The sequence below is a fragment of the Kockovaella imperatae genome, assembly GCF_002102565.1.
Source record: "Kockovaella imperatae strain NRRL Y-17943 chromosome Unknown BD324scaffold_12, whole genome shotgun sequence".
NCBI classification, from domain to species: Eukaryota; Fungi; Basidiomycota; class Tremellomycetes; order Tremellales; family Cuniculitremaceae; genus Kockovaella; species Kockovaella imperatae.
The window spans coordinates 230,202-257,884 of record NW_019028952.1 but is presented as its reverse complement, the minus strand read 5'-3'; the positions used below and the strand labels follow the sequence as shown (position 1 = coordinate 257,884).

Here is a 27,683-nt window from a genome sequence, read left to right as displayed (position 1 = left end):
CACGTGGTCGGCGGACTTTGGATACTCGCGCGTAACGTATCATCTTCAATCGATTTCGAAGTCTTTGCAGTCCACTTGCAATACACGGTCCTGATTCTTGTCTTCTCGAGCCACTGGTGATCTTCAAGTAAAGGTATCTGAGATCCCTTCGAGCTTGACGAAGATGTCGCTCGCTCCTCCGCGGAAAGGTATGTCCCATAGACTCAAGGGACGTCTGTGAGAGCACATGTCTACTTGCTTCGCCTATCCCCTGCCGCTCGCCTGCTGTCTGAATGCATGGCTGACACTAGGCTCTTATCTCAGGCGAAAATTGGGAGCTCAGGCAACAACTCAACTCGGAGTATCGAGACAAAAGGGCAGATGCAATCAAGAGAGTCATTGCGAATCACACGATTGGAAAGGATTGTAGTGGATTGTTCCCAGATGTCGTCAAAAACATGGTGAGTGGAGATGAGCCAGATGAATCCTGGCGTCCGGTCGAGACACGTAACTTCTTTCCTTGGCTGATATACCTGTACACAGCAAACAGACGATCTGGAGCAGAAAAAGCTGGTGTACTTGTATCTGATGAATTATGCCAAAACTCAGCCAGAGTTGGTCATTCTCGCAGTCAACACCTTTGTCAAGGTACGTTGGGCTTCCGTTGCAAGAACGGTCTTCGTCATGACAAGTCCTGGGTGACTCCTGACTTCCTTGATCGTAGGACACTGCCGATCCGAATCCCCTTGTTAGAGCTCTCGCTATCCGAACAATGGCTGTCCTGCGGACAGAGAAGACTCTCGATTACCTCGCTTCCCCACTCTCCACATGTCTGAAAGACGAGAACCCTTATGTCCGAAAGACTGCAGCGCTATGTGTCGCCAAAGTATTCGACCTGAAACCTGAACTGTGTATCGAATATGGATTCATCGAGACGTTGAGGGATCTCATTGGAGACGGTAATCCAATGGTGAGTTGCTCTGTTATTCAATGAACTAAGCTGGCATCTCTAGGTCGTCGCCAACGCCGTGACCGCCCTCGGAGACATTCACGAAACTTCACTCACACTCCCTACCTCCCGTCCAGCATCACCTGGTGGCTCTACACCTCCTCCTTCTGCTCGTCCATCCCAGTCTTTGTTCATTATCGACGGTCCGACACTCACCAAACTCCTCGTCGCCCTTGGAGAGTGCTCGGAATGGGGCAGGATAGCGATCTTGGGTACGCTTGCGCGGTACAAAGCTCAGGATGAGAAGGAGAGCGAGCACATCTGTGAGCGAGTCATGCCGCAGTTCCAACACAACAATGCTGCGGTGGTCCTCGGCGCGGTGAAGGTGAGTGGTTATGACAAAAGCTCGAGAACGAAACTGACAAATGTCTGCCAGGTCATCATGATACATATGAAGAATGTGACTCGAGAGGATTTGATCAAGTCTTTGACGAGAAAGATGGCTCCGCCTCTAGGTTGGTTCGCTGCCGACAGTTGAAGACTTTGCTGATCTCATTCGTAGTAACCCTCATATCCTCAGCTCCAGAAATTCAATGGGTTGCCTTACGAAACATCAACTTGTTATTACAAAAGCGTCCGGACATATTGGCCAACGAGATGCGTGTGTTTTTCTGCAAATACAATGATCCACCGTATGTCAAGGTGGAGAAATTGGATATCATGGTCAGACTAGCGAGCGAGAAGAACGTCGATACGCTCCTGGGCGAGTTGAGAGAGTAAGCTGACAGACATTTGGTGATTTGATACTCACGCGTGTCATCAGATACGCCTCTGAAGTCGATGTGGACTTTGTTCGTAAGGCCGTTAGGGCCGTGGGTCAGGTCGCAATCAAGATCGAGGCCGCTGCAGAGAGATGTGTGACTGTCTTGATGGATTTGATTGAGACGCGGGTCAGCTATGTTGTTCAGGAAGCCGTCATCGTCATCAAGGTGGGTCGCCGGGAAGTGCTAAAGAGCATCTCTGACGATCGCTCAGGACATCTTCCGGAAGTATCCTCATAGTTACGAGGGGATCATACCAGCACTCTGTGCGAACCTCGATGAGTTGGACGAACCCGAGGCCAAAGCGTCTTTGATCTGGATCATCGGAGAATACGCAGAGAAAATTGAGAACGCGGCAGAGCTGCTGGGTACATTCCTCGACGCGTTCAAGGAGGAGTCTTATCCCGTGAGCTGTGGTTTCTTCTTCATGGTCATCCTGAGGCTCACGGAGACTTCCAGGTCCAATTACAAACACTCACGGCCATCGTCAAATTGTACTTGAAGAAACCAGAAGAATCACAGGTCGTCGTTGAGCGGGTGTTAAAAGCAGCTACCAAAGACTGTGACAGTGCAGATGTGAGGGATCGAGCCTTTATCTACTGGCGTCTACTTTCAACCGATGCTTCAGTGGCCAAGGTAAGCTTCTCGCCCCCCACCGCAGAGGCAGCGCCAGTGCTAATTGTGCAGTCCGTGGTGCTGTCTGTCCGCCCGCCGATCAGTCTACCGCAGACTACTGTGGCGCCTGCCATTCTGGAGGAACTGATCGGCGAGATATCATCCCTGGCCAGTGTGTACCACAAGCCCGCCGCGACATTCATCGGCAAGGGCCGCTTTGGAGCCGACGAGATGCAGAAGCGCGCCATCGAGTAAGCCTCTCTGCCTCCGATGGACCTCGCATACTATGCTGACTTTTGTCCTCAGTCCTGAGGAGGAATTATCTCGCGAGAAAGCACTGCAGACCGTTGTGCAAGGCCAACAAGCAGAGAACTTGCTCGACTTTGATGCCGATGAGCCTTCGTCTGCTCCATCAAACAGAGACGAAGACTTTTTAGCCGCTGCTGCCCCTGGCGGGATCTCCCAAGCCGCCATTGCATCCGCCGCTAAGTCCAGTAATCCACTGGACGAGCTCATGGATCTGTTCTCCAGTGCAAGTATGGCCGCTCCCGTTTCCGCACCTACCGGTATGCCTCAGGCTTCAGCATCGGCGTCGAATGGCTTAGGTGGACTTGGAGGCATGTCGGGTGGACTGGAGGATTTAATGAGCCCGCATAGTGCTAGTCCTGTATCGAACGTGCAGGCACCGAGCAAGCCTCAGGCTCAACAAAGTCATACCGGCGGGGCAGAAGAAGATCTGTTGGGCCTACTGTAGGGTTTGGGCACAGATCCCTCTTGCATAGAACATGTTGAGCGAACATGCATCGTGGTGGTGCTCAGTCATCCCCGCAGCGCTGTTTCCGATGAATGCATATTCCATGCTGATGCTTTTGCTTGAATGTGTGATCCTCGCATGATTAAGATGCCATGATGATGGCTAGAAAGGTGAACATAACATTCTGGCAAAGACCCGTTAGACCCGTTATCCCTGTAGCCTGCCACACCCCGCCGCCTTCCTCATGATCTAGCTCGACCTGCGACAATGTCCCCGAAACTGGCCCTTCGTTCACTGTTATCCCATACACCGAGAGGTCTTCGTTCTTCCATACTCATTCGTCCGTTCCCTTTCCCATTGACGTTGAGTAGTTCGGCATTTGACGTGACGGGAGTCTTGTTAGGGTCTACTTCATCGTCTTCTTCGGGGGTCGACGTAGACATTGGAGGATCATCCATGGTCAACATGGATGTCTGATGTGCTAGCTTTTCATCTTCTATCGGCTCGTTTGCATCACTGGGCGAAGATGGGCTGCTGGAAGCAAGTCTGTCCCTTGCGTTGAGAGGAGACGGCGAGAGCGCAGCGCGAGAGGATAGAGGGGACAAGGTTGAGATGGGTGATCCGGCATCAAATGTTGAGCCGATGGATCCAATAGGCGGGAAATAGTCCCCTCCATTACGTCGTGATGCACCTTGACCACCTGGCGGTCCGAACCCTTGAGAATGATTCAGAGGGAAAGCCTGAGTCGTCGGTGTACCTAGAGCCGCTGATCCACTTTGCCCAGAAGGATTTTGAGGATACCTGTTGACCGGAGCACCGGGCGCAGGGTTGAGATTCGGATTGAATTGAAATGACGACACTGGCGAAGAGACGGGAAGACCAGGTGAGAAGGGTCCTGCCCCTGGCGAGAGGAAGTGAGGGTGAAGAGGCGGTGTCTCAGGATAAGCATTGAATACGAATCCAGGCATGGAAGGTGTCATGGGCGGGAGACCACGAGGAGTGGCCAAGGGAGGTGAAAGGGGACCGAGACCAGGTGAATCAAGAGGCGCAAACGGTGGCATGCTCAAAGGACCGGGAATGTGTGAAAGGCGATAAGATGATCCATGAACTGGCGTGGACTCTCGCGACCGTAACTGGTTATCGATGTTGGCTTGAGTGTCAGTCATAAAGGTGTTGAGCGACCAGGGGACTTTGGACGATGGTGACTCTCTGGATGGTGATGGATTACTCGCGGCGTGAGATGAAGGTACATTCGGTGGAGACTGCGATTCGACTGCATGTCGCTCGTGGTCCATGGCTTTGTCGTGGCGAATATCTCGCTCCAGACTGACTCGTATGACGTGACCGGCGATCTCGCGACTGAACATCACTGTTAGCATATGATCGCCACCAGCATATCGACCACTCTCACTTGTTGTACAGCTGCACGGCCTTCGCAGCATCCTTTTCAGTCGCAAAGAGCGCAGTGCCAAATCCACGCGGCCTTCCGTCGACGTCCGTAGCAACGTCGGCGCGTATGATGACACCAGCTGGGCGTAGAAGATCCTTCAATTCTTGCCATTGCATGTGTAAGGGTAGGTTGGAGACGAACACGACACGGTCGTGTAGGGTCTGTGGTGGGCCCATATGTGCCCCTTGATGCGTCAAACCTTCCATTGCGATGGGCAGTGGTGCGATGACTGGTTTGACGTGGCCAGGGCCAGAATCATAGTGACCATTGGTGTTTACGATACCTTCCCCCGGCGAGCCGGCAGTCTTGACCCCGGCAAACATGGTGGGTGGTAGAGGTCCCAGATGACCAGGAGGCGGCGCACGGGATGGATGAGCGCCCGAATCGGCTCGAGAGGGTGATGATGACCCATTCTTGCCAATACTACCAGCTCCTGTACTTGGACGAGAGGGACCACTGGTCGTATATCCTGGAGCCATGGCAGGAGAACTTGATCGTGGGAGGGATCCAGATTCCGAGGGCAGCGAATGCGCGAACGGTGTGATGGAGGAACGTCGCCGAGCATCAAGAGCATTCAGACTGCCAGGATGGCCCTCTACGCCCATGGTGAGAGACCCAGCGAGAGGGGAAGCCCCGTATTGATGCGTGCCAGTGCTATGACCATCGCTTGGATTCGGGCTGGCCCCTGACAAGGCTGGCGAAGATGATGAAAGGCCCATGGCGGACGGTTGGGGACTGAGATTGATGGGGTGAGCACCTGGCGGGAGTCCCATGATGCCAGACGACAAGTGTGAACCAAAGGGAGGATGCGGACTTTGGGACAAGTGAGAGGGAGGACGAACGGCGCCATGGCCGTGATTTGGCATTTGACCACCTGGTGGCCAAGGTGGACCATGGGAAGGTGTCAGATTGCCGGCGAGGGCGAAGGGAGCATGTCCAGCGCCAGACATGTTGTGATAGGTATACATTTGACCTCCTCTTGGTCCTCCATTGCCGAGATGAAGAGGATGGGGTTGAGCCTCATACTCGGGTGGCAAGCGGTCAGGACGGACTTCTAGAGTCCTTGTTTGCCAAGTGAAGCCGTTGAATCGGTCTAGGTAGAGTCAGCAAGAGCCTTGGCATAAATTGTGCGTGACCATCTCACCTATAGCTCGAGCGGCGTCCTCTCTGCTACCCATAAGGACCGTCCCGTATCCTCTACTCCGGTTGTCTGGGCCTAGACTGACGTCTGCGCGTAATACGGTTCCAGCTTTACGGAACAGATCCTTCAAGTCTTGCCAACGAACACGATATGGCAGCTGCGGTGGGTCAGCTGTGCCTTTTGTCAATTCCATGTCAGCTCACATTACCGACGAAGAGGTTCACACGGCCGTCTGATCCGACAGAAGCAGGTAGAAAGTTTGTCATAAGAGGAGTGATGGACCGGTTGATGCCTGTCATATGTCAGAATCCTTGATATGGGCAGACTTACCCTCTGGTATCGGGTCATTGGAAGGTGGAGGGGCAGGAGGAGCGTTGGCAATGGCAGCGGCGATAACAGCGTCAATTTCTGCTGACGTTGGTGGTCTCGAAGGCGAGTATGACCTCGGGCCGGGATGCGCAGGGATTGGCGGAGGATGTGCATTGTCATTGAAGCTCTGTGAGATGTGGAATAAGAAGGGAAATGTAGGCGGCGGGACGAGGAGAGTGGGCGAAGTGGTGGTAGATTGACGTGGCAGGGAGATATCTTCGTCAGCGTTCATGGTAGGAAGGTTGATGGTTCAGAGACAGTGGGGAGAGACTCGCAGGGCGGTGCCGGATAGCCCCTCAGCATCAGGGAGCAGATAGTGTCAAAAATGGCGAGAGATGATATCAAAGAGATATAGAGTAGCGTGATGAAAAGAACAGAGAAGGACACTTCAACTCACACTCGACGGAATATCTCCACCTGTTGGAATTTCATCATTGTTCCTGGAATCGTTGACGACAGATATCGAACCGATGGCCGCACGACCCAAGTCCATGCTTGAGGTGGTCTTGCTCCCTCGAGCTAGCCACTGATCTCTCTGTGATCAATCCGCTTCAGATCGTGACCCCCTAGTCCAGCTCTGGCTAGTCAAAGGAGGATCACAACGAACGAGCGCCGAGTCCGCCCTGCGAAGCGGACTAGTCGTCACACGCGGTTGCCGCGTGAGCTCGGCCGGAGAGCTTGAAAATCGTGAAAGGGAGTGTAAGCGGGGGCGAATGGTCTTGGTGCTGTGTATGTGAGAAGGATCGTGTATTATACAGGTCTTGACGATGATTGAACGCGCCGTTGAAGCTCTTGGTGGTGAGATCAGGTTCTCGGGATGGGAAAAAAGCGGTCGTTTGGCGGTGATGTCAGATGCGAACAAAGAAGAACCCGGATGATTATCGAATACCAGTCTAGCCAACGAGTTTCCCTGAGAGCCACAGCGGCCAGTGAAGCCAGACGAAGACCTCGGGCAGGCTGGATCAAGCCTGTTGGATGATGAGCCCAGGTATCGATGAGCGATGTGAAGAGAGAGAGAGAGATGATACACAATAGACAGGTGAGACCTGCGCAGCTGTCACGATCTCTCTCTCTTCAAATTGAATTTTGACGCTAATGTAATAATGGGAAAAACGGATTGATTGATACCCGGAAGCAGCGTAGTACATCTGTCGTCATGCCCAATGGGGCACGTGGGTTCACATGTAGAGTCAGTCATGGCAGCCATGGCAGGCAGGCCAGCCAGCCAGCGGTTGGGCATGCATGACAGATCATGGATGCATAGGTAAGATGCAGTTGAAGTTTGATCATGCTATTGACGGTCTAAATCTCCCAGCACGTTCCTTTGATTCGTCTTGTACTGTGGCAGCCAGCAACTTATTAGCCACAGTCACTCTGGGTGGTGTGTATCCTGCGCACTTACATTTCCACGCTGGTTCCCACTGATCAGCACCTCGTTTCAGCTCGGGATTCGCTACGGTATTCTTCGTTGACCCTAGCGACGTATAGCCTTGATCATAGAGAGAACACCAATGAACATCGAGTTCACGTAGAAAGGTCCAAATATCACCATAGGACCAAAAGAGGATCGGATGAATGCGTAGGAATTGAGGCCAGGAAGGATCAGTAGGTGCCAGCTCACTGACGTCTGTGATGCTCATCAGCATGGAGCTCGAGATTTAAGGGGGGGAAGACAAGACGACGAGCTCACCTCCATTCGGATCCCCTCGCCGAGTACCGACCAGAACACCTTTGACCCCTCGACCTCCTCCACAATTCAGATACTCCTCGAGAGCCGCTTTCATGCCCCCGCCAAAACGATACAGGTCCATACCATATCGCTCAGCAGAATCAAGGACGAACGTCTCGAGTTCAGGGAACGGATCTGGAGCAGTGATGTAAATGGATCGGATGGGAGGATAAGGCAGTTTTGATGATGACGATGGCGCAGAGTAAGAGGACGCTGTCGATTGGTCGAGCCGTCCATGACGAGTGGCTGATGTGGAAGACTCAACTTGATCAGATGAAGTGGTACATTGTGGTGGTAATGGCGGAGGCGGACGACTAGGCCCATCTATCGGTACGTTCCCGGTCGAGACGTCAGAACCCGATCCAGTCCGCGGAGATGAGTGTGATATCGCTCGGATCTCTTGGGAGAGCCGTCCATTCGACCGCTCTTGCCCAGCATCTGAATGTTCCGCCGTCTGATCATCGGTTGGTCTCGGCCAGGCATCAGGTGCCGATACACGCTCGTGGCGGCTGTATAGAGCCGCAGCGTACAGATGTAGAAGTACAGTACCTGTAGCACATAAGCTAGGTCTTAAGACACAGGCTTTGCCATGTACGTACAGTCTTTGCCTCCGTTGAATGATATGGCCACAGCTTCCTCTCTGGGACACGGGAATCAGCGCCATTTCTCGCTGGTCACGGACGAGAATCAATGAGCTAGAAGGGGCAGACGATGTGCGAGCTGCCTCAGATACTATCTCTAGAAGCTCTTGGGCCTATCGCGATCCCTGGTCGGTCACTCACCCAAGGCTCTGAAGCTGCTGATCTATCAAATCGAGCGCATTCGCGATTTTATGACCGAGATCGTCTTTCCGTTTTGCACGCTGTAAGACTCGATCGAGCTCTGTCGCCGATATCGGTGAGACTGTCATCTGTTTCAGGGTGCTTGAGGATCACCGCTGGAGGCTCCAATATCGAGTCACTCGTCGTTGTTGACCAGTACTACCTCTAATAACAACGATCTAGTCTGTTCGCTGAGTGAACGTCATAAGGTATATGTCGCGTGTAGATTCGCATCACGTGACTTTACTCTCCCGGCCGTCACTTCGGAACTTCCTACGCATCAAAACGGGGAATAAACGGCACCCACATCATTCTCATTCTTTCAATTTCATCTGGCAGCAGCAGCGATCACAATTGGAGCACACCGGACACGCTCATTGAGACCATTTCGACACCATGTCTGGATAGAACTTGGCTGAACTCGCGTCAACAGAGAGATCTGCGACGTCAGACAGACAGGCGAAGCAAGGAAACAGAGTGTCGCATCGGAGAGAGAGGCCTTTGTGCTCTTCCAAACATGTCGAACCCGAATGTCACGATGGAACCAACGTACCAAAATGGCAGTATGGTCGCATCGACCTCAAAGGTCAACACGGTGGAGTCCAATGGTCACATCGATTTGTCCGAGCCCATGATGGACGGTCCTAAACCGACAACGGTACATCCGCATAACCCGCAATTGGGACCTGAGCCATGGTTCACATATCCCACTCCGACCCCGTCGCAGCTAGAGCAGGACCTACCGCCTTACGATGAGATTGAAGGGGTACCTCTTGGTCTGGTGTTGGACAGAGTGGTCCGAAAGGGATACGGGGACATGAAGACCTTGTTGGGGCAAACGTGAGTCACGACGCATTTTGTTTTCTGTTTCTCCGAGATTGTAAGGCCATGACCGTAAATGACACCTGCATCCTGCTTAGACTGCCTTCGGCGACTACCAAGAATCGACCTAGACATGTCATCGAGTATGCCAAATCCCAGCGTCAAGCCGTCTTGAAATACTTGGCTGTGTTACGATGGAAAATGGCAGTGGACATTGACATCCCCGGTCCATCTACAGCGTCTCACCCGCATCCTCTGGCACAGCATGCCTACAATGCCAATTCTCATCCGACACCTTCTTTCCCGACTCCTCATTCTATCGGCGAATCTAGCAATACTAGCCCTTCTGCAGAGGTCATTTCCGGCAAAGGCAAAGGACGAGCGACAGAAGACGATGGAGCTGTTATGCCCCGAGGCAAAGTCACGGATGCAAAGAGGATCACGCACTTCATGGAACATCAGAACAGACAGCATGAGCAGGCCATAGGTCACGTCCAGCATGTGGCAAAGATGATTGAGGCGCTAAGGTAAGTGCGGAGGTAACTCGAATGTTGGACAGTACTGAAATGTCACCTTAGGGAGCGCAATCCGGACCTTCTCACCGCCATCGCCTTATTGGAAACGGGCACATACTCGCGTCTGCCGACGGCCCTCACCGAATCATTTGCTCCTCTCGTACCATTGACAAACCGCAAAATTCTCCGAACCCTCCGGAAACTGAATAGAAGTTTGTTGTATCGGCTCAAATGTGTCGACTATGTTCCGCCAGAGCTCATTATCCGAGCTGTCAGGGATGGAAAAGTATACGTAGCTGGAGGAGGCAATCACGGCTGGAGAGCGAGTCTGACAATGGTTGCAAATGGAGATGGCGGGGAGGATTCACGATGGTGGTTGACAGGAATAGAGTGGGGTTGGAGATACAAAGGTAGAGGTGTTCACGATCCCGGTGGGGTGGGTGGGTTTCGTAAAGTAACGGGAGAAGCTAGGCAGGGGATACTAGAGGTTGTCAATGAGGAAATCCTCAGGCCTCGGGAGGAGCATGGGGATATAGGCGACAATGAGGATCCGGCTGTGGCTACAGATCATTCGGCCGACCGGAAGGTAGACGCTCCATTCGTCCGTCTCGTCAATTTTATTGGTAAGTTCCCCTTCTCCCTACGACATCTATCCGTTCGCTGACTGCTGCCATCCAGAACATCTCAATCTGACTCAGCAGCTGGAGGCACTCTACTTAGAGGCCATGCGATTGAATCAAGGCAGATGGAGAAGCTCTCTGCAGGTGGAGATGAAGAGGGACGAGAGTGTCCTCATTGTCAGATACTGGATGTGCGTTGGTGACGAAATGCTAAGTGGTAGTGACTGACATCCTGGCAATAGTCGGCCGCGCCCGACAGCCCCTCCGAATGCCGCTCAACCCAAACGTGGTCAAGATTCCCGATACATTTTCGGGGGAACACTTTCTATCGCCGTCGCGGAAACTGGCAAGCCGTCTATGCTAAACGATCTGTTTTGTGGGATCCAGACGGGAGGCGTGATACCTTCCGAGCGAGTGTTGAATTTACGTCTGGATGTCAAATGGGAGATTGGCGAAGCTGGGAGCGCGGGAACGTTGAAGGCTGGCGAAGTGATGGACTCGTCCAGCCTGAGAATAGTGGGTCCAGCAGCTCTGACACTATTGCTGACTTTGGTGCAGGATTCTAGCAATCTCAGTCTGGAAGATGCGCTCAACACTGCCGCTCGGGCCCACGCCACCCATCTTCTACAAGCATATACCTCGTCTCTTGACATTTCTCGACTTACCTTGCTGCCGCTCAAACCACCAAACCTCATAACACATCCTGCATCACAAGGGTTAAACGACGAACCCATAGACCACTATGCCATCCCTCTACCGTCAAAGCAGGGCGACTCTGCACTGAAAATTACTGTTTCGCCTTTTAATGGCTACATCGAAATCGCTGATGAGACTGGAAACGAAGGACGAACATTACGCGCACGGATGGCTACGATCAGTGTGAATGAATCCAAGCTGAGAATGACGGATGATCTTGTACGGCTTATCACCGCGGTGAGTCAAGTCGAGCTTTGAATATATCGCAAGGCTGAAGATACCTCTCCAAGATCATCACGGAGAACCTAGAGAACCAAATGCGGCAGCTTGGCTGGATACCCGTTCGCAGGCTGCCAATACGGTACCAAGGTTAGCTGATCATCTTGCTGCCGTGACGCTAGCTAATCAGGTGATAGATTTGCCCAAAAACGACCTGTTTCCCGCATCGTCTGTCTTCGTCCCTTTACCCACTTCTACACTGCACCATCTTGTTGCAAAAGTCACTCCGGCTGGAATCGTGTTTGAGCTCCTTCGGCTCGTCCGAACACCGTCAGATGGTGGCGTGATGAAGTTTGCCATAGGAGATCGGAGTGTGCTTGATATGGCGCGACTCAAGGCAAGGCGACCGAGAGGGTCTGTGGATCGCGGTGTGGAAGCCGCCGGGGCAACCGTGGCCGATCCCACTGGTGTCAACGCTTTGCTCTCTGCAGTAGGGCAGGACACGCCTGCCAGTCCGAGGTGAGCTGCCCTCTGCCACAAGGAGATGTACTAAGCTGACACGATGTAGCGAGAGCTCGTTCGAAATCGCGAACCGGGATCTCATGGATATGTACATTTTCTCAAAGTATGTCGAACCAGATTTCGACGAGTTGCCCTCGCTGACAGAGGTTTCCAGCGCGCTGGTAGCCCAGACCATCATTGAGCAGCAGCTCAAAGACCGCTCGATTCCCTACACCCTGCAGTATCCTCCTATTACAGGGAAGGGCGCGCCGAAATCCTCGTCGGCGGTGGCGGGAATGATCCCAGCTCTATGTGTCAACACTCGAGATCTGTTAAAGGACGCAAGAGTCGCCGAGGTGGCCATGCCGAGAGTGTATATCCAGATCCGAGACTGGTGGAAAGGCCATCAGTGTCAGGTGTGTCTGCTTGCGAAAGCGGCGATCTATGGCTGATACAGTGTGACTCTCAGGTCGTCACAGTCGTTCAACTGCGGCATCGGCCGTCTCTCGCGTCAGCAGCGACATCTCCGTTACCGCCGACCGTGTCTGTTCCGTCCACAGCTTCCAATTCCGACAGCATCACCCTCGACCCTTCATCTTCCATCGTCAGGTTCCGAGAGAATGACATTTCACGATGCGTCCCTTCGTTCCTCGAAGAATGGGAGAGGTTGTCCAAGGTTTTAGTGGTGGCTGGAGAGGGTGAGTGATGCTGGAGCCTGACGGAAAAGCAGGACTGACTCATCGGTTTCTCTCAGTGAATCGTCTCAACAAGTCGGCTCCATTTAAGCATCTTAAAATGCTAGCTTTTGACCTGTGTACGGCTACTCTATCCTACGCTCCGGGATACAGCTGTTCCATTACCTACACTCCTTCGGACGATTCGTACGAAGTGTCTTTCTCGACCACCACTGGGACAGACGGAGAAGTTCTCTCGGAATCTGCCAAGAACCCACATGAAATGTTGCAAGACTTGTTCTCGCACAAGTTGAATGAGCTGTCCAAAGCTAGAAATGTCAAGATCAGTCTGGCAAAGGCTTTCTGCGAGGTGAGGCGACAGCGTCCTGAGATCCACCAATGCAGCTCAGCTAACCGTTTTTTTTGCTTGTCTTCCTCTCTTTATAGCTTCTCTGCAACACTCTACCCATACTCCTGACCATCAACAATCTGCGATCAACCAGTCGCGATTTCCCAAAACTCGTCGTCCGATCCATCTCGGCTTATCGGCTCGTCTGGGATGTGGACGCCAAGCGATACGCTCTGGATGTTTCCTTGGCTCGTTCAAACAGGTGCATTGTATCTGACGGATCAATCGATACACTGGACACGTCTTGTGGTCCCTTGACCCCGATTCCAGGGTTCGAGCAACACACCATGGGGATCAAGACAGAGTTTGAAGGCGGAATAGCAGCGGAAGGAGCAGGAGAAGGAGAAGGAGAGGGAGAGGGAGAGGAAGGAGGTCAAGAGAAGCGGAAAGAATCCGAGAGGCTCGTGCTTCTCGATGAGGGAAGAGCAATACTTTGTCCAGTACATCTGGTCAGCCAAGTGATGACCAGTCTGGCAGCAGCAATAGAAACGTCTGTGGGATACAGGGGATAGATCATCGTTCTGGGCCGTACGTAGTAGTGTCGCGCTTCAAATCAAAATCAACGCATGATGTAGCGCATATGTTCAGGAACCATAGGTTGAATTGCGCGAAAGTGCCGGACAATGCTTGCGACGCCGGACAAACACACCCCGGTTGCCGCAGTGAGGACCATGCATCCTCCTCGTACGTAATGGAAATGATACAAGCCCTCGCCCATCGTCTCGTCACTGATTCGCTTACTCCTTCTCCTTTCCAGTGGTACCACGCTAGGAGGAGATGCAAATGTCAGCACGTTGCGTTCTGAATTCACAACAGTCAGGAGGAAGAAACTCACGAGGAGACCAGTTCTGCGAGCAGCAATGAGACCGGCTTTTTGACCAGCAGGAGCATCTCTGGCCATGGTGGAGGCGTGACCAATGTGTTGATGGTTACCACCACCATGAGGATGGTCGACAGGGTTCATAGCCACACCACGAGTTCGTGGCCAAGAGTTTCGCTTGGCTTTCATGGCAAAGTATTTCCTTCCAGCCTTGAGGAAAGGTTTGTCAATACGTCCACCACCAGCGACGATTCCGACGACAGCTCGGCAACGAGAGTTGATGACCTCTGAGAGAATATACTGGTCAGCAACACAGACTCTCCTCTCGGAACTTTTGGTGCCTTCGAACTCACTCTTGGTTCCGGAAGGCAATCTGACACGGGTCTTTCCATCCTCTCCGTGTCCAATGACAGTAGCATAGTTTCCAGATGTCCTGGCGAGCGCACCTCGGTCTCCGACCTTCTCCTCAACATTGCAGACAATGGTACCTTCGGGGCACTGAGAGATGGGGAGAACGTTTCCGACGTGAAGGGTGGCCTTCTTTCCACAGTAGATGAAGGATCCAGTGGAGACTCCCTCAGGGGCGATAAAAGTCTCCTTTCGAACCTTGTAGCGGTAAGGGTCTCGGAAGTGAACGACAGCGAGAGGAGCACCTCTGAAGGGTCTATGTCAGCAGCTTGTCCAGCTGATAAAATGTCGACAGGGGCAAAGAAGCGTGAGGAACCATTTAGGGGAAAAGTCTCTCTCTCTCTATCCTCCTTTGCTCAACAGCACACTCATTCGTCTCCAGCGCCGACCTCCCTTCCCAATCTGCCCTCCTCCCTCTCTGGCAACAAGACGGACCATCACACGCGCAAGAAAGAACAAAACTCACCGTCCAGCATCGTGAATAATGTCCTTTACGACACCTCGAATGTATCCATTCTTCTCGGCAAAGTCGAGGTTCCTCAGTCTAGCAGGAGACTTGTTGTGGTGAGTGTGGGACTTGAAGATCCCTCCAGATTTCCTCTGGGCACGGATAACTCGCTAGAGAAGGGGAGGAGCAAAACGTCAGCGAATGATGTTCCATCATGGGAAGGACGGAGCAAGCATAGGCGACAAGCAGCCCAATGGAGATTTGATCATCGCTGATTCAGCTGCTTATGTACTGCTATGCCCCCCTCTGCTGCTCTCGCCATGTACGATTATGACTTACACCCATGTTGACAAGTCGAGACGGTTGAAAGATGTAATCGTCAAACACTGAAGTCTTCCAACCGTTCAAGCTTTCTCCTACTACTACCAACCAAAAATCCCATGTGTGAGGGGGCTACGAAGCTACCGGACCGGAGAGATTCGGCGTTAATTTTTCAACTGAAGCGTGTGGCACCCAACATAGAATGCTTAAAGCCGATGGCAACGATTTATTCAAAATTGACTCGCCATTCCTCCACTCCAAACACCATCCGAGTGGCGACACATTTTGATGGCAGACTCATACAACGGGGATGCATGTGATCAAGGGCAGCATGCTTTCAGCTTTCATTTCTAACTCTCGATGTCACATGAAGGAGAGCCCAGTTTAAAACCCCTTCCGAATATAAGACCCTCACTTGTCCCCACCTCCACCCGCAGCTTTCCTACCAAAAGGACCAAAACTCAATCTAATCTTGCTCTTCTTTCCACCATTCGGAGACTCCTTGTCGGTGGCAGCGGCGGTAGATGACCCGTTGACTTTCATGTCATCTGATCCTCCCTTGGCGTTTGGCGAAGCTGATCGAGAGCGAGATCTTGATGCTGGCCCATTCCCAACGGATTGATTATCACTAGTCTTTTTCGATTGCTTGACGAGTAACCCTGCAAAACCCTCTTCCTCTTCCTCTTCACGTAATCGCTTGGCTCGCATCTTCATGGCCACATCTCCCAGATCTTCAGCGAGTTCCTCCGGTGGCGTACTACCACGTTCAGTCGATGACGATGTCTCGCTCGAGTTCCATGATGCGGAAGAAGCAGAAGGTTTGATGACGGGAGACTGAGCACCAGATGATCCGTCAGAATCACTCCCATCATCATAGTCTAGTCCTAGAGCTGAAGAGCCGTTGTTCCCACTGGCCATTCGGCCAGGACTCGGAGCAGACGGACGTTTTGGAGGTGGTGGGGTAGGTGCACCGGATTGAGCTCGTTTCCGTTTCTGTGGCGAGACCAAGGAAGACGACATGGGAGCTTTTGGTCCAATCTCCTCATCATCACTGGACGCCTGGAAGTAATTCTCCTCGTCCGCCTCGGCAGACATGGACCAAGTCTTGCTGCTGGACATGTTTGGATCAGGCTGAGGTGGGGGCGGAGGTGCTGGCTCATTGTTGGCTTCCCAACGTTGTGTCAGACCACGAATTATTAGACGAAGGTATGGTCGAGAAGCGAGCACGTCTAGACGAGCTTTGTGATTCTCAAACAGGTGATTTATGATGGGTTTGATGTTCTCCTAAGCATCACGTATCAGACATGCCTCACAATTGGCCACGAATGGCGAGACGCACCTTTCGAACCAGCTCCAGTACTTCCATATACGAAGAGCTCAACATGTTGTCCCGTCCATTCTGCGAATTTATGAGGTCCAACAGGGGCAACAGCAGGTCATTCTTGACGAAATATCGATGGATGAAATGATTTTGAATCTTGAAACATGTCCTCATGTATCGTAATGCGGCGTGACGGAGTGACTTGTCCTTGAAGTAGAGCAAAGTCAACACCTTGCGGGACAGCGGGTGTGAGAGGAGGAAATAGGCGGCGCGATGTGCTTGATTCTGATTGGACAAGGTGAAGGAGAATAGCTCAATGAGGCCTTGCAATAAGGATCTGCGTTCGCGTGAGAGGGAAGGGAGATGGGCAGGGGGTTCTGTTTAACACAGATAAGCGATGATAGTACTGGTGAACAACAATCTCACATACCGTTAAAATTGACATCTGGAAGGTCGAGCAATGGCTGATACAGTATCACTGAACAGTGGTCGTAAAAGTACGTCATAAACGATTCGGCACTCTCGCTCTCCTTTCGGACCGCAAAAGCCTGAGCGGCGTGAGCTCAATCACCCTTTGTCTCCGAAGATTCTCAACTTACCGCCTCGTCCATCCCGACATCCAGTATCGACCGGAGCGTGTCCATGGTCTGACTGAGCAGGCCGATATTCTGCGTCGCGTTCATGAGGCCAATCATATCCGCCAATAGCGTCCTACGTCGAGCTTGATGGGCCTGGAGGCAATGTCGTCGAAAGACGTTGACGTCGTGCTCTACTGCTAAGCTCAAAAGCTCTGCACCGGCATGCAGAATTTGAGCTTCGTGTCGGGTGTAAGCCCACTCGCAGACATAAAGCAAGCCCTTCTCCAACAAGTTGCGATACAGGGCTACCCGATTCGGTAATTGAACGCTCTTGCCCATGATCATGAGTTGATGTAGGAACAGAACGATATCGCGTTTCCGGTCATCGAGAGGTTCATCTGTTGATTCTGAACCGCCTTTAAATCCTGCGAACAATTCATTCAATACTCCAGCAGTCGAGTGCATGTACGAGACGATGTCACTTTGATTGAAAAAGATGAAGCCGTTCAGTATTCCAAATGTTGGGTCTTCCAGGACTCGAGCGAGGACGACGTCCTTGAGGAACATGAGCCGATAGGTTTGGTGTATTTTGCTTTCGATCACCGGATTCCGTATCTCGACGACTTGGCGGAATTTGGCAGTCTCCTCGAAGAATGAACGGTAAGAGGCTTTAAGGGTAGGGAATTCGGGGTCATCTGAGGGTCCGACTTATCAGCGACACATTCGTTGTTGGGATCAACGAGAACGTACATTCGAGTAGACCCAGGACACCGACAAACATGTCGTCCTGAAGGATGTATTCGAAAACTGTATTGTCGTTCAGAAGTACTGCAGGGAAAGAGATCAGAATCCGTGTTCAACCACTGGACTGATGAGACCCACGTATAGTCTGCATCAACGAGCACAGGGCGTGTAGATCATCCAGACTTTCCAAGTCCTCCGCTTGCTCATGTACCGCAATGCATTCCTTGATGTAGTCCTATAGCCAGTCAGTACGGATCCCAAAAGCTGGGCTCACCTCGCTGATTATATGTCGTACTGCCCTCTCACGCCCAGCTGGAGACTTTGTCTGCATCCGTAACCATATCTCTTGACTCCTTTGGTGGGGCCTTGTCAGCGGGATCTTGTGAGAATGGTGATTTGGACTCACTTAATATTAGCCAACGATGGTTTCTCCCACGTCATGCGAGCTTCGGTGAGTGTGCCTTGACCTGTACCTGAACCGAGTACCGGCGAGCCAGAAAGAGGTGATGATGATGAGGGATGTTGCGATGCGTCAAGTTCATCTGCGGATGACATGAGCTCAGAAGCGATGAGTGTTGATCTGAGCTCACTAGGTAAGCCATTGAGATGCCGCCTGACTTCCGACATGAACTGCCAGATGTCCTCACACCCTTCTGCATCCTGAAACGAAAGTGCAATATCGAGGTTGGTCCCCGGTTCAGTCCAAACGATGAGCGTGTCTAGTAAGGAGATTTCAGCTGGAATGCAAGATTGTGCAGGCTGGCTCACCCTGCTGCCGAGAGTAAATGTCATCTTTCTCCACCCTCGCGCTCAATAACAGCTCATCCTTCAGAAAGCCACCTTCGCCTTCATCCTCGCCAGGCTTTTCAGGAACCTCGGCCTCGACGATCAACATGGCGAGATCTTGAGCATCGTCATAAACTCCTCTGCAATGTCCAGTCCCTCGATCATACCACGAGTTCTCGCGTAGCTCGTAGACCTGGCCGAGGCGAGATGACGATAAGGATCAGTCACGCGACAGCGAGGTTAGAGAATGGCGCGGTGATAGACGAAGGCAAGAGAGGGACAAGAGGAGAGCAAAAGGTCAGCTCATGGTTTCCGATCGTCTCCGTGCTGCTCAAGCCCGCGCGCCGGCGCCCACCTTGACTCGCTTGCCATTTGACGGCCCAGCCTCTGAATCGCTCATGATGACTTCTTGGCTACTGTTCCCTTCATCACTCTCGCCCTCGCTTCCCATGTCCATGACTGAATCCATCTGGATCATCATCCCATCCTCATCATGACGCAGACCGTTGACCTCCTGATCAGATCCAGAGTCCTCCTGTCCTTCCAGTGATTCTTCAAGACTGGAGGCTCCGACTTGACCAGATGATTCGGATGAACCGCTTTCAAGGCTTTCCATCCTCTCCAATGGTTCTGATCGATTCTCTCCGTGCGTGGCCAGAATCTCCTCTGACGATTCGTCCAGACCTAAGCTGAGTCCATTGGCGAGCTGTCCATCGTCCGTCGATTTGGAGGAGGAAGCTGGAAATAGATCCGCAGACGAGGTGGTCGGTCGTAGACTGGCCATACCTCTTAACTAGTAGGGGCGTCAAGAGGGGAACGGCTTCGAGAAAGCTCAATTCCCTGATACACCCCCTATTTTACCTCCTATCTTGACCACTCTGCTCTGCGCGAGTGTCAGAGCATTCAGTCCTCGACAGCAAAGAGACAGGTCTAGCGGTGAGTGATATGTATATTGACAAAGAACTGTGACCTTCTCACCCCCAGAGCGGCGAATCACGAGGTTTTTTTTTTGTTTTTCTATTTTTTTGAGGTTTTAGCGGCAGAACCCATTAGGAAAATTCGTCATTAGAAATATTTTGTAATGAAAGCTAATCAATAATCCTCACTGTCTTCAGCTCGACCGTCGCGTTCACATTTATTGACATTAGATTGATCTCTTGAACCGTGGATTACACGATCACATTGAGAAGGGGCACCTTGGAGAGACTGAGGCATCGGGGCAGAATCTACAAGAAGGGATCACCGCTCGACGTATCTGGGCGTGCATTTCCCTGCTGTGCCACACCTTGCCGTGGAATCTCTCTCGTCATCCTCCAAAGGCTTAGGTTGCCAACCAGAGGCGACCCTCCGTAGCATCAATGGTAGACAGGAAACGCTCGAGGAGAGCTTCATTCTTGGAAGATACAGATCCAGACGATCTCATCCTGGCTCAACGAACGAAGACACCCCGACGGACTGTGGAACATTCAGCCGCACCACTCGTATTGAGATCAGAGAGTTCACCAAGCAAGAGTTTGACGAGTATCGCGGAATCATTCGGCCAGAAGACTTCTGCCATCCTCTCGCGTATGGGCTTGGTGCTCCGCGTAGGAGGTGAGTCTGCAGCTCATCATCCTTTGTATCAGGTCCAAGTGTAGCCTCACAAGTCTCAGGTTACGTTTCGTTAGAGGAGACGACACTGATACCTGATTTGAATAGGTCGGTCGAAGCGACGTGCACACCAGGTACAATTGGACGGAGACTCTTCACCGCCGCTCATGAGAGAGGTCTCGGAACCGAGTTCGAAGCTTCTCAGCAGTGAGAATGGTTCGTATCCCGCAGGAGATACAGGAGAGATCGGTCAAGCTGGACCCAGCACTCGATCACGCACAAGATCCCGTTCACCGAAACCAATGACCCCATCCACCTCATCCACACCCGCGCAGAAGTCTCAGCCATTACCATCCTCCTCTCTGTATCCCATATTACCTTCTTCAACTGTGTCTCATGATGCTTTATCACCCTCCCTCAACAGCAACCAGGTAGACTCACGATCCTCGCCTGGTATTTCGCCAGACGACCCCTTTGGAGATGCATCCGATCCATCTGCCCGGTCCCTATCTCCAGGATCCCAATCCCAGCCCCAATCTACATCTGGCGGTGATGCGCATGAACCACCTTTCGAATCAAGCGGCAGTCCGCCTGAGGACCTGGAAGACGGGACGGAAGACCAACCTATAGATCTGGCAGATACGGACGATGAAGCTGAGGAAGACTCTCATGATGCTGCAGAAGCATCGACAGAACCGATGGGACCGATTTCATTGACACCTGAGGCTGGTCCTTCGACCCGTATGAGGCGCCCACCACCAGCCAGACCGGATCTTTTGGGTCAATCCGTTCAGAGGAAGTACGACTGGCTTACAAGCACCGATTCACAATCCGGCATTCAAGCGTCGTCACGAGCCACCGGCTCATCACAGCCCTTGTCGCCTAGCCAAAAATCTGGGGTCCGTTCATCCCGAAGTCGGAGGAAGGGCCAGCGGGATAGGCAAGGTACATTCAAGAGGTACCTCAAGTCATTTGCGAGAAATCAGCATAAAGCCGGGATATTCGACGGAAACACGAAGCGGGCTTTCTACAGATTAGTACATAAGCCAGAGCCGAGGGACGAGACGCAGGGGAGAGTGCTGGAATGGCGATTCCAACGAGGTGCGCGAGCTCAGCTCACGTCGATCAGAACTTGTGTGCTAAATCATGGTAGATTCAAAGCTTTTCAGCACGTCCAAAGAGGAGAAAGATGCGTATACCGATTTGCTCTTGAAAAACAATCTCAAGACTGTAGAGGATATCACTCAGAAGCCAATAGAGGTGAGGAGTCGTCATATCGTTCTGCGACTCACGGTCTACAGCCCACCTTTTCACCTGGTCGGTCCAGGAGAATTGCGAACCGTGCACAGCTAGATGCTGCACAGCGTCGGTGAGTTGCGCGTGACGACGACCTGAGAGAATGAACCTCCTGATGAATCTCTCAGTAACCCTGCCATTGACGAGATCCTCGAGTCATTCCAGAAACAGCGGCTCGAAGATGAACAAGCGATTCAAAAGCGCCTGCGGCCTCGCGTACCTACTCAAATGGCCCCGGGAAGGTTGGAAACGGTGCGTAGGGTCGAAAGTCGGTAGCAATTTGTTAACCAACCTGCTCAGGTCAACTCGCATTGGAAGAATCCTGCCTTCAAAGTGGAACATTTGAATGCCGAAGTCCGCTCGGCTTCTCTGCAGCGCCTAAAAGACAGGCAGTGGCTAGACGATGAGATCATCAATTACTATGGATCTTTGATTCAAGCTCGATCCGATCGCTCGCCTAAATCGGACGAGAAGGCCGCTTTGCCCAACATCCACTTCTTCAATTCCTTCTTCTATCAGAAATTGAGCGAGCAAGGCTACGCAGCATCAAGGTTGAAACGATGGACCAAAAAGGTGTGGTCACATCATGCTCTTCAGAGACTCGCAAACTGATGGGGGATCTAGTTTGACCTTTTCTCGAAAGACCTCGTCATCTTCCCCATCAACCAGGGCAACATGCATTGGACGGCGGGAGCTATCAACTTTCAGAAGAAGAGGTTGGAGTATTTTGATTCTCTGTCACAGTATCCAGGTCAAGGCGAGCCAGTGTTCGAGGTTAGCAGTCGATTTGACCGCACAGGCAGTTGCTGATCTGCTCACGGCATAGAACCTGTTCCAATACCTCCAAGAAGAGCACAAGGATAAGAAAGGCACCGACTTTGATGATTCAGACTGGAAAAAGGTGTTCAACATTGTGAGTCACATGACGAGTCTATCCATCGCACATCAGCCTCGGCGCCAGGGCTGACGCATTTTAACTCAAGAACACACCGCAGCAAAACAATGGATCAGATTGCGGTGTCTTTTCCTCCCAGACGCTCGAGCTACTGTCTCGAGGGAAAGACCTGTCGAAACCTGAAGAGTTTGACTTTACTTGCGAGCATATGCCATACCTTCGACGACTGATGGTTTGGGAGATTGCGGAGGGAAAGCTGGAGCCGAGATGGCCGAAAGAAGGGTAGAGGGAGGCGTAGGGTCAAGTCCCGAAAGATCAGCAATCAGCCGCGATAGGCAGATAGCCAGTCGCCTTCAGTGTTATAATCTCTATCGAAGAAAAGAAATGTATCATTTTCTTGGTTACGTGGTAACCTGGCGTACAGGTTGGATGCATGACAATAAGCAAAATTGATGGTCTACGTCGCACACTGCGTAGCAACGGAATCAAGATGTACCAAACCCCCACTTCTCTCCTACTGCCCTCAACAAGTAACTACTTTCGCTTCTTGTTTTCCTTTTTTGAACCCGACGCAGCAGAGGAACCCGACGCTGCCTCCTCTGCTGCTCGCTTCGCTCTCAGTTCCTTCAAAGCCGCTTCCATCTTTTCTCTACTCTTCTTGTTGTCCGTGGGTTTAGGAGCAGCTGCCCGACGAGCTTCTCGGTTGTTGAACCATTGGGTGGTGATAGTTGTCAATTCTCTGGTCATCCATCCAAAGACGAGCATCCAAACGATAGGTGGAATGTTTCCAAATCGCTCAGCGAGTCGTTCCTGTGGTTTAATGTACAGGTCAACGAAGAACGACCTGGGTGAAGGCAATATTGGGTCAGCGAGGCAGAGCGGTGGGCAACGGAGTCTAGCTCACAGTCTACCGCCTGGTCCGAACATGCCCTTCCACGGAGGTATCTCCTTCCATTGGCCCGATTTGATGTAGTTGAGAATGACTTCACCCTTGGCTGGGAATTGACGAGCCGAGAAGAATCGAAGGTTTTCACCCCCGTCGGTTATAATGACGAGGTATGGTGGTCTGTCCGAAAAGTGTCAGCCAGAATTCATGTGGTTGCTGCTCTCACTTTGACTCACCTGAAGATCTGCCATCTGGCACACAGTTTCCATTCGTCAACATAGTCGATTCGAGCCCATTTCACATGTTTAAGCAATGCTTTTTCGTCCTTGGTCAATTCTGTCGCTTTGTCCTCGGCGTCGGCGGCTTTAAATTCCTTCTTCTCCTTTATAGCTTCTGTGTAGAGCTTGACGGCGTCGTGGTGCGCATCAAAGTATTTGGGCGAGTTTCGGTGAGTCATGTCGCCGTGCCTGATCATCCCATGATCAACGGGTCGTTTTACAGTGTGAGGAGGTGGCTGATACGTACAAGATGGCAACGTAAATGTCCTCTTTATCGCCATCCTCCACGATCTCCTTGTAGTTGCTATCAGTCAGTCTGACGACTCCAGCTTCTTCATCGTCCATTCTCCGTTGGACATAGTCGACGGTGATTCGCTTTCCAGTCAAGTACGACTTGCCCACGTTTAGCAGTCGGTTAGGTAATGTCTGGTTCAAGATAGGAATGCCTGGAGTTTCCACAGGTGCAGCGGGCCTAGACAAGGATACAAGCGTGAGATTGGACCCAAAAGAAAGCCTGCCATGGATGGCCGGGGGTAGGTGGTCGGGAGCAGAGAGGGGGTAGGGGAGGGGTGACTCACTCTTCTGCCAATACGGGCAAGATCAAGCCCACGAGGAGCAGCAACAACATCCAAGCTCGAGCCATTCTCAGCATTGTCGGAGGAGAAAGGCTTTGTGGCCTGTTGGATGAAAGTATTTGTTGTGATACAAAATATAGATAGGATTGGATGCCGGTTGTAAATGGAAGGATCTAGCAGGAAAGAGGAACCGCAACTCCACACTCTCCCACAAAAATTGCCCCGTGGTAACCGTGCCACGTGGCTCTGGGTCTCGGTACAAGCGCCGGAACTCACCGCTTGTAGGAATTTCCGGTTACCGGTAATAGTATGCGAGCAGGGAGTGGCAGAGTGATTGATTGGCCCATCCACTTTGTCAAACACGCCCAGTTGCCAAGCATCGGGATTGCACTCCCAAGCGGGTATGCGACCTGAGCCACACTATGCAGAAAGCAGCGCCAATCTAGGTACCATTCGTGCGTAAAGAGGTAATATCGTATCTCGGCACGGACAATCGGCACAAAACTATATCTCATCGCCTTTTGGCAGACCTGATCAAATACCTCATCGTCTACTCCTATCTACCAAGTGCGGAGACAGGTACCATGGTTCGATTACCCCCACCAGCTGTATGTATCTGTTGTACCGAGGTGAGATCTGGAATAAGCTTGTTGCCGGAGTGCGGAGCACCATTTGAGGATGTGTATGACCTAATGGTCAAGGATGAAGACGCCAAGGCTCTTGAGTCGTCCTTGCTGAATCCTTGGCATCTCACAGTTAGAAAGCTTCGATGCAGTACGTTGTATGACCAGCTGCATGGCAGGCTCCAGCTGCCTGCAGTTGGGACTTGATGCAAGGGTATAATCCCTCAAAGCTTGCCGCCTTCCTCCTCCTCCTCCTCTACGCAACAGCAGCCAAAGCAGCCAGTGTGTCTCCATGACAGATTTCCACTGAAGCGCAATTTATTAGAGTTTCCAGGGAAATTTTGATTCCGTCGGAGTAAAGAGGGAATTAAGGGTGGCCAAAAATGATGAGAGAGACTCTATTTATGGGTCCCATACCTCGATCATATCCCATCCATTGTTCTTCTCACTTCATTCTCACACATAGTCTCAACCCAAGGTCAATCATCCACTCCCCCCCACCACGTCTTCCTACGCCCTCAACGATATGTCAACTCCATCAGCTGGAGGAACCACCGTCAATGGAAATGGTAAAGCTCCGGCTCTCCCGCCCATCGGAGGTGGAGGCGGATCGAACGACATTTCATACCCACCCACTACGCCAAATGGTAAAGGTGGGGCAGGTACAACCGGCGGACGTCCTCAAGATTTGGAAGAATTGCATCGATTCGTAACGGACGATGCGCCAAACTATGCTCCCAGTGGTGCGAGGAAGCCCGATAACATGGGATTGATCGTGAGGAGGCTTGACGAAATGAATTGTCGAACATGGAACACTGATCAATGTATGATTTTCGATAGACCGTCCAACCGCTCAGGCGAAATGAGTGAGCGTTTCTGCATCATGTCAAGGGGCTACCTACTGATACGTTCCGGCAGGATGCAACCATCCTATGCTCAAGATCTTGGAACCGGAGCCATCGAGGTCAGTTGCTCATTTTTCCGATCCGGGCGTGATCCGATGCCCGGCGTCGGATCCTTCGTGACGTGTTGCAATTCTGACGGCCCCCCCTTTGCAGCACGGATTCTACGGGTCCATGATTCAAGGTCTCGGCCAATGCGTCGGAACCATTGGAATGATTCCCTGCTGCCCATTGCCCAATCCATTCAAGAATGTCGGTGAGTCAGGCGGGAATCTATGCGCTGTGGCACTTGCTCAGTTTCACCCTCCAGACCAAGGTTCCGTCGGTCTAGTCAGTCGATTCGGACAATTCTACAAGGTGAGACGGGTCTATGTGTGGCGTGATCTGGCCTCATCTTCGCAGTCCGTCGACCCAGGTTTGGTCAGGGTCAACGTTTGCTCGGAAAGCATCCGAGTCGTTGGTGAGTTGGGCAGCGCCCCGGGAACGGACCTTGAGTGACACCTTTGCAGATGTCAAAATCCAACTGACTACCGTCCCTCGACAAACGGTCCAGACCAAAGACAACGTTTCTGTGGAAATTGACAGGTGAGCACCAAGTGTCGTCTCTCCGCCTCGTTCAGTCATTAATGAGTGGCTCAGTGTTATTTGTTGGCACGGTGAGCTAGAACTCTGCAGCCTTCTCATCTAGTCAAGCTGACTCGTGCAGTCGTTTCACCCTACCGAGCAGCCTTTGGTATCAACAACGTCACCACAGCTCTTATGGAGCGATCCCGTCAGTCGTGTCTCTTTCCTTATGACGCCTGGCTTACTATCGCTATCAGAAACTACCTTGCGACAGGTCGTTGGAGGTCGAGTCCTGCAAAGTGTCATCTCCGACCGAGAAGGTCTCGCCGCTGAAGTTGCAGAGATTGTGAGTGTTGAAGGTCCTTATCACAGTCAATACCACTTATACACATGCGCGCGAAGATTGAAGCCACCGCTGAAAAGTGGGGTGTGGCAATCGAGTCCATATTGCTCAAAGATATCAATTTCTCTGTCGAACTTCAACAATCTCTCTCTTCCGCCGCAACCCAGAAACGTATCGGAGAGTCCAAGGTCATCGCGGCCAGAGCTGAAGTCGATGCAGCCAAGTTGATGCGACAAGGTGAGTTTCCTGAAAAGAAAACAAGGGGAAGAAGATAGGTGCTCACCACTCATTCTCCAGCCGCCGACATTCTTGCTTCACCTGCTGCCATGCAAATCAGACAGCTAGAGGCGTTGCAAAATATGTCAAGGTCTTCAGGCAGCAAGGTTATTTTTGGTGAGCTTCCATGCCTGCTGCACGTTGTCTGGTGACGCTTCGCTAATTCATAAACAGTCCCCATGAACCTCGGAGGTATGGGTGCCGCTGGAATGGAAAACATGGCTCAGCAACTCGCTTCTTCTAACGGCGAACAGAACGCCACTGGAGGTCCTGGACCTGCCACGAATGCTGGTATCATCGCTTCCATGGCGAGTGTGTAGGCGTACGCAGGAAGACAATGTGGTGATGAAAGAAGGGAAAAGAGCTGTAGGAATATAAAGTCGAAGGAGATGATTTTTAATTTTCGTGTTGATTCGGTCACTCCTCTGAAGCCGCTATGCAATGTCTTCTTGTGATCTATAGGGAGCTGAACTCTGCGATAACATTATTCCCCCTTCGCACTGTGCTTGCCCTTGTGACTCCATCAACAGTCAGTAGATCGCTTCTTGCGTCCCGGTGATCGGAGTCGTCCGCCACTTTCACCTTGGCTCGCGCCGTTTTTAGAGTTTTTGCAGAAATCCCAAAGTGATTTCCATTGTGCATCGCTCGACCCGTTCCACCTTGTTGATCCTTTGATCGTTCCGACAAAGCTAACGATGGCCCGTCATCATCAGTGGTAATTGGAAGCTCGCCATTGCTTCCCTGACTGGTGGACGTCCGCTTTGAGCTGCGTCATGTCCCGTGATTCGCCACGGGACAATGTGTGGGATCGGAGACGCACAACCGGTACTCATGGTCAGCGAGAGCATACACCATCGAGCTCAATTAAGTCTGCAGCGGATATCGATCGGTCAGTGAGAGGAAGCTGGGAGCTACCTGTACAGATAGTGCTGAACATTCCCCGCT

The 27,683-nt window shown here is 52.0% G+C and overlaps 9 protein-coding genes across 9 annotated transcripts; 4 read left to right on the top strand and 5 right to left on the bottom strand.

Annotated features, from left to right (window-relative positions):
- Positions 1 to 163: 163 nt before the first annotated feature.
- On the top strand, positions 164 to 3,118 carry BD324DRAFT_582447 (putative clathrin binding protein; the record flags this gene model as incomplete). Its single annotated transcript, XM_022013557.1, has 12 exons — positions 164 to 188; positions 304 to 440; positions 523 to 627; positions 704 to 949; positions 993 to 1,313; positions 1,365 to 1,443; positions 1,491 to 1,704; positions 1,752 to 1,917; positions 1,964 to 2,155; positions 2,209 to 2,385; positions 2,437 to 2,615; positions 2,671 to 3,118. The coding sequence occupies 12 exons, from the start codon at positions 164 to 166 to the stop codon at positions 3,116 to 3,118; spliced, it is 2,289 nt and encodes a 762-aa protein (XP_021869217.1).
- Positions 3,119 to 3,360: 242 nt separating this feature from the next.
- Positions 3,361 to 6,310, bottom strand: BD324DRAFT_652723 (hypothetical protein; the record flags this gene model as incomplete). The annotated part of the gene is made up of 5 exons (XM_022018540.1): positions 3,361 to 4,477; positions 4,530 to 5,661; positions 5,713 to 5,866; positions 5,913 to 6,001; positions 6,040 to 6,310. 5 exons carry the CDS (start codon positions 6,308 to 6,310, stop codon positions 3,361 to 3,363), a joined length of 2,763 nt encoding a protein of 920 aa, XP_021869216.1.
- Positions 6,311 to 7,314: 1,004 nt separating this feature from the next.
- On the bottom strand, positions 7,315 to 8,808 carry BD324DRAFT_633572 (hypothetical protein). Its single transcript, XM_022016634.1, has 5 exons — positions 8,590 to 8,808; positions 8,407 to 8,447; positions 7,769 to 8,356; positions 7,481 to 7,705; positions 7,315 to 7,417 (listed from the first exon to the last, which is right to left on the bottom strand). Exons 1-5 carry the CDS (start codon positions 8,715 to 8,717, stop codon positions 7,365 to 7,367), a joined length of 1,035 nt encoding a protein of 344 aa, XP_021869215.1. The 5' UTR covers positions 8,718 to 8,808; the 3' UTR covers positions 7,315 to 7,364.
- A 135-nt stretch (positions 8,809 to 8,943) lies between these two features.
- Positions 8,944 to 13,804, top strand: BD324DRAFT_603832 (hypothetical protein). Its single transcript, XM_022013964.1, has 13 exons — positions 8,944 to 9,468; positions 9,549 to 9,977; positions 10,029 to 10,588; positions 10,644 to 10,776; positions 10,828 to 11,101; positions 11,144 to 11,518; positions 11,572 to 11,650; positions 11,698 to 12,019; positions 12,069 to 12,125; positions 12,177 to 12,417; positions 12,471 to 12,699; positions 12,756 to 13,045; positions 13,123 to 13,804. The coding sequence occupies exons 1-13, from the start codon at positions 9,146 to 9,148 to the stop codon at positions 13,594 to 13,596; spliced, it is 3,786 nt and encodes a 1,261-aa protein (XP_021869214.1). The 5' UTR covers positions 8,944 to 9,145; the 3' UTR covers positions 13,597 to 13,804.
- BD324DRAFT_633562 (translation protein SH3-like domain-containing protein) lies at positions 13,742 to 15,176 on the bottom strand. Its single transcript, XM_022016633.1, has 5 exons — positions 15,100 to 15,176; positions 14,779 to 14,930; positions 14,258 to 14,559; positions 13,920 to 14,191; positions 13,742 to 13,851 (listed from the first exon to the last, which is right to left on the bottom strand). The coding sequence occupies exons 1-5, from the start codon at positions 15,103 to 15,105 to the stop codon at positions 13,822 to 13,824; spliced, it is 762 nt and encodes a 253-aa protein (XP_021869213.1). The 5' UTR covers positions 15,106 to 15,176; the 3' UTR covers positions 13,742 to 13,821.
- On the bottom strand, positions 15,177 to 19,470 carry BD324DRAFT_633561 (component of IIS longevity pathway SMK-1-domain-containing protein). The gene is made up of 11 exons (XM_022016632.1): positions 18,866 to 19,470; positions 18,493 to 18,703; positions 18,315 to 18,443; positions 18,131 to 18,266; positions 17,999 to 18,077; positions 17,863 to 17,959; positions 17,731 to 17,808; positions 17,002 to 17,675; positions 16,833 to 16,950; positions 16,421 to 16,779; positions 15,177 to 16,365 (listed from the first exon to the last, which is right to left on the bottom strand). Exons 1-11 carry the CDS (start codon positions 19,292 to 19,294, stop codon positions 15,493 to 15,495), a joined length of 3,183 nt encoding a protein of 1,060 aa, XP_021869212.1. The 5' UTR covers positions 19,295 to 19,470; the 3' UTR covers positions 15,177 to 15,492.
- A 398-nt stretch (positions 19,471 to 19,868) lies between these two features.
- Positions 19,869 to 22,577, top strand: BD324DRAFT_609730 (hypothetical protein; the record flags this gene model as incomplete). Its single annotated transcript, XM_022014171.1, has 9 exons — positions 19,869 to 20,103; positions 20,209 to 21,201; positions 21,254 to 21,360; positions 21,402 to 21,469; positions 21,525 to 21,648; positions 21,697 to 21,969; positions 22,021 to 22,170; positions 22,223 to 22,309; positions 22,392 to 22,577. The coding sequence occupies 9 exons, from the start codon at positions 19,869 to 19,871 to the stop codon at positions 22,575 to 22,577; spliced, it is 2,223 nt and encodes a 740-aa protein (XP_021869211.1).
- Positions 22,578 to 22,825: 248 nt separating this feature from the next.
- Positions 22,826 to 24,107, bottom strand: BD324DRAFT_652717 (hypothetical protein; the record flags this gene model as incomplete). Its single annotated transcript, XM_022018539.1, has 5 exons — positions 22,826 to 23,135; positions 23,196 to 23,357; positions 23,414 to 23,644; positions 23,703 to 23,927; positions 24,034 to 24,107. The coding sequence occupies 5 exons, from the start codon at positions 24,105 to 24,107 to the stop codon at positions 22,826 to 22,828; spliced, it is 1,002 nt and encodes a 333-aa protein (XP_021869210.1).
- Positions 24,108 to 25,094: 987 nt separating this feature from the next.
- On the top strand, positions 25,095 to 27,273 carry BD324DRAFT_633540 (stomatin-like protein). The gene is made up of 13 exons (XM_022016631.1): positions 25,095 to 25,428; positions 25,494 to 25,519; positions 25,572 to 25,617; positions 25,712 to 25,811; positions 25,866 to 25,912; positions 25,958 to 26,015; positions 26,065 to 26,140; positions 26,195 to 26,211; positions 26,262 to 26,327; positions 26,377 to 26,465; positions 26,522 to 26,699; positions 26,760 to 26,855; positions 26,913 to 27,273. The coding sequence occupies exons 1-13, from the start codon at positions 25,180 to 25,182 to the stop codon at positions 27,056 to 27,058; spliced, it is 1,194 nt and encodes a 397-aa protein (XP_021869209.1). The 5' UTR covers positions 25,095 to 25,179; the 3' UTR covers positions 27,059 to 27,273.
- Positions 27,274 to 27,683: the final 410 nt, after the last annotated feature.

Excerpts from the sequence above, each read along its gene's own strand:
- BD324DRAFT_633572 (XM_022016634.1), bottom strand. The coding sequence starts at position 8,717 with ATGACAGTCTCACCGATATCGGCGACAGAGCTCGATCGAGTCTTACAG. Across the intron at positions 8,448-8,589 it reads CAGCAGCTTCAGAGCCTTGG|AGAGGAAGCTGTGGCCATAT; the intron begins GTGAGTGACCGA and ends CCCGTGTCCCAG. Across the intron at positions 8,357-8,406 it reads ATTCAACGGAGGCAAAGACT|GTACTGTACTTCTACATCTG; the intron begins GTACGTACATGG and ends TATGTGCTACAG.
- BD324DRAFT_603832 (XM_022013964.1), top strand. The coding sequence starts at position 9,146 with ATGTCGAACCCGAATGTCACGATGGAACCAACGTACCAAAATGGCAGT. Across the intron at positions 9,978-10,028 it reads AAGATGATTGAGGCGCTAAG|GGAGCGCAATCCGGACCTTC; the intron begins GTAAGTGCGGAG and ends ATGTCACCTTAG. Across the intron at positions 12,126-12,176 it reads GATATGTACATTTTCTCAAA|CGCGCTGGTAGCCCAGACCA; the intron begins GTATGTCGAACC and ends AGAGGTTTCCAG.
- BD324DRAFT_633562 (XM_022016633.1), bottom strand. Across the intron at positions 14,560-14,778 it reads ATTATTCACGATGCTGGACG|AGGTGCTCCTCTCGCTGTCG; the intron begins GTGAGTTTTGTT and ends TAGACCCTTCAG. Across the intron at positions 14,192-14,257 it reads ATTGCCTTCCGGAACCAAGA|AGGTCATCAACTCTCGTTGC; the intron begins GTGAGTTCGAAG and ends ATATTCTCTCAG.
- BD324DRAFT_633561 (XM_022016632.1), bottom strand. The coding sequence starts at position 19,294 with ATGGCCAGTCTACGACCGACCACCTCGTCTGCGGATCTATTTCCAGCT. Across the intron at positions 18,078-18,130 it reads CCATCGTTGGCTAATATTAA|GAGTCAAGAGATATGGTTAC; the intron begins GTGAGTCCAAAT and ends GCCCCACCAAAG. Across the intron at positions 17,960-17,998 it reads TACGACATATAATCAGCGAG|GACTACATCAAGGAATGCAT; the intron begins GTGAGCCCAGCT and ends GACTGGCTATAG.
- BD324DRAFT_633540 (XM_022016631.1), top strand. The coding sequence starts at position 25,180 with ATGTCAACTCCATCAGCTGGAGGAACCACCGTCAATGGAAATGGTAAA. Across the intron at positions 25,913-25,957 it reads GATTCGGACAATTCTACAAG|TCCGTCGACCCAGGTTTGGT; the intron begins GTGAGACGGGTC and ends TCATCTTCGCAG. Across the intron at positions 26,016-26,064 it reads GGAAAGCATCCGAGTCGTTG|ATGTCAAAATCCAACTGACT; the intron begins GTGAGTTGGGCA and ends ACACCTTTGCAG.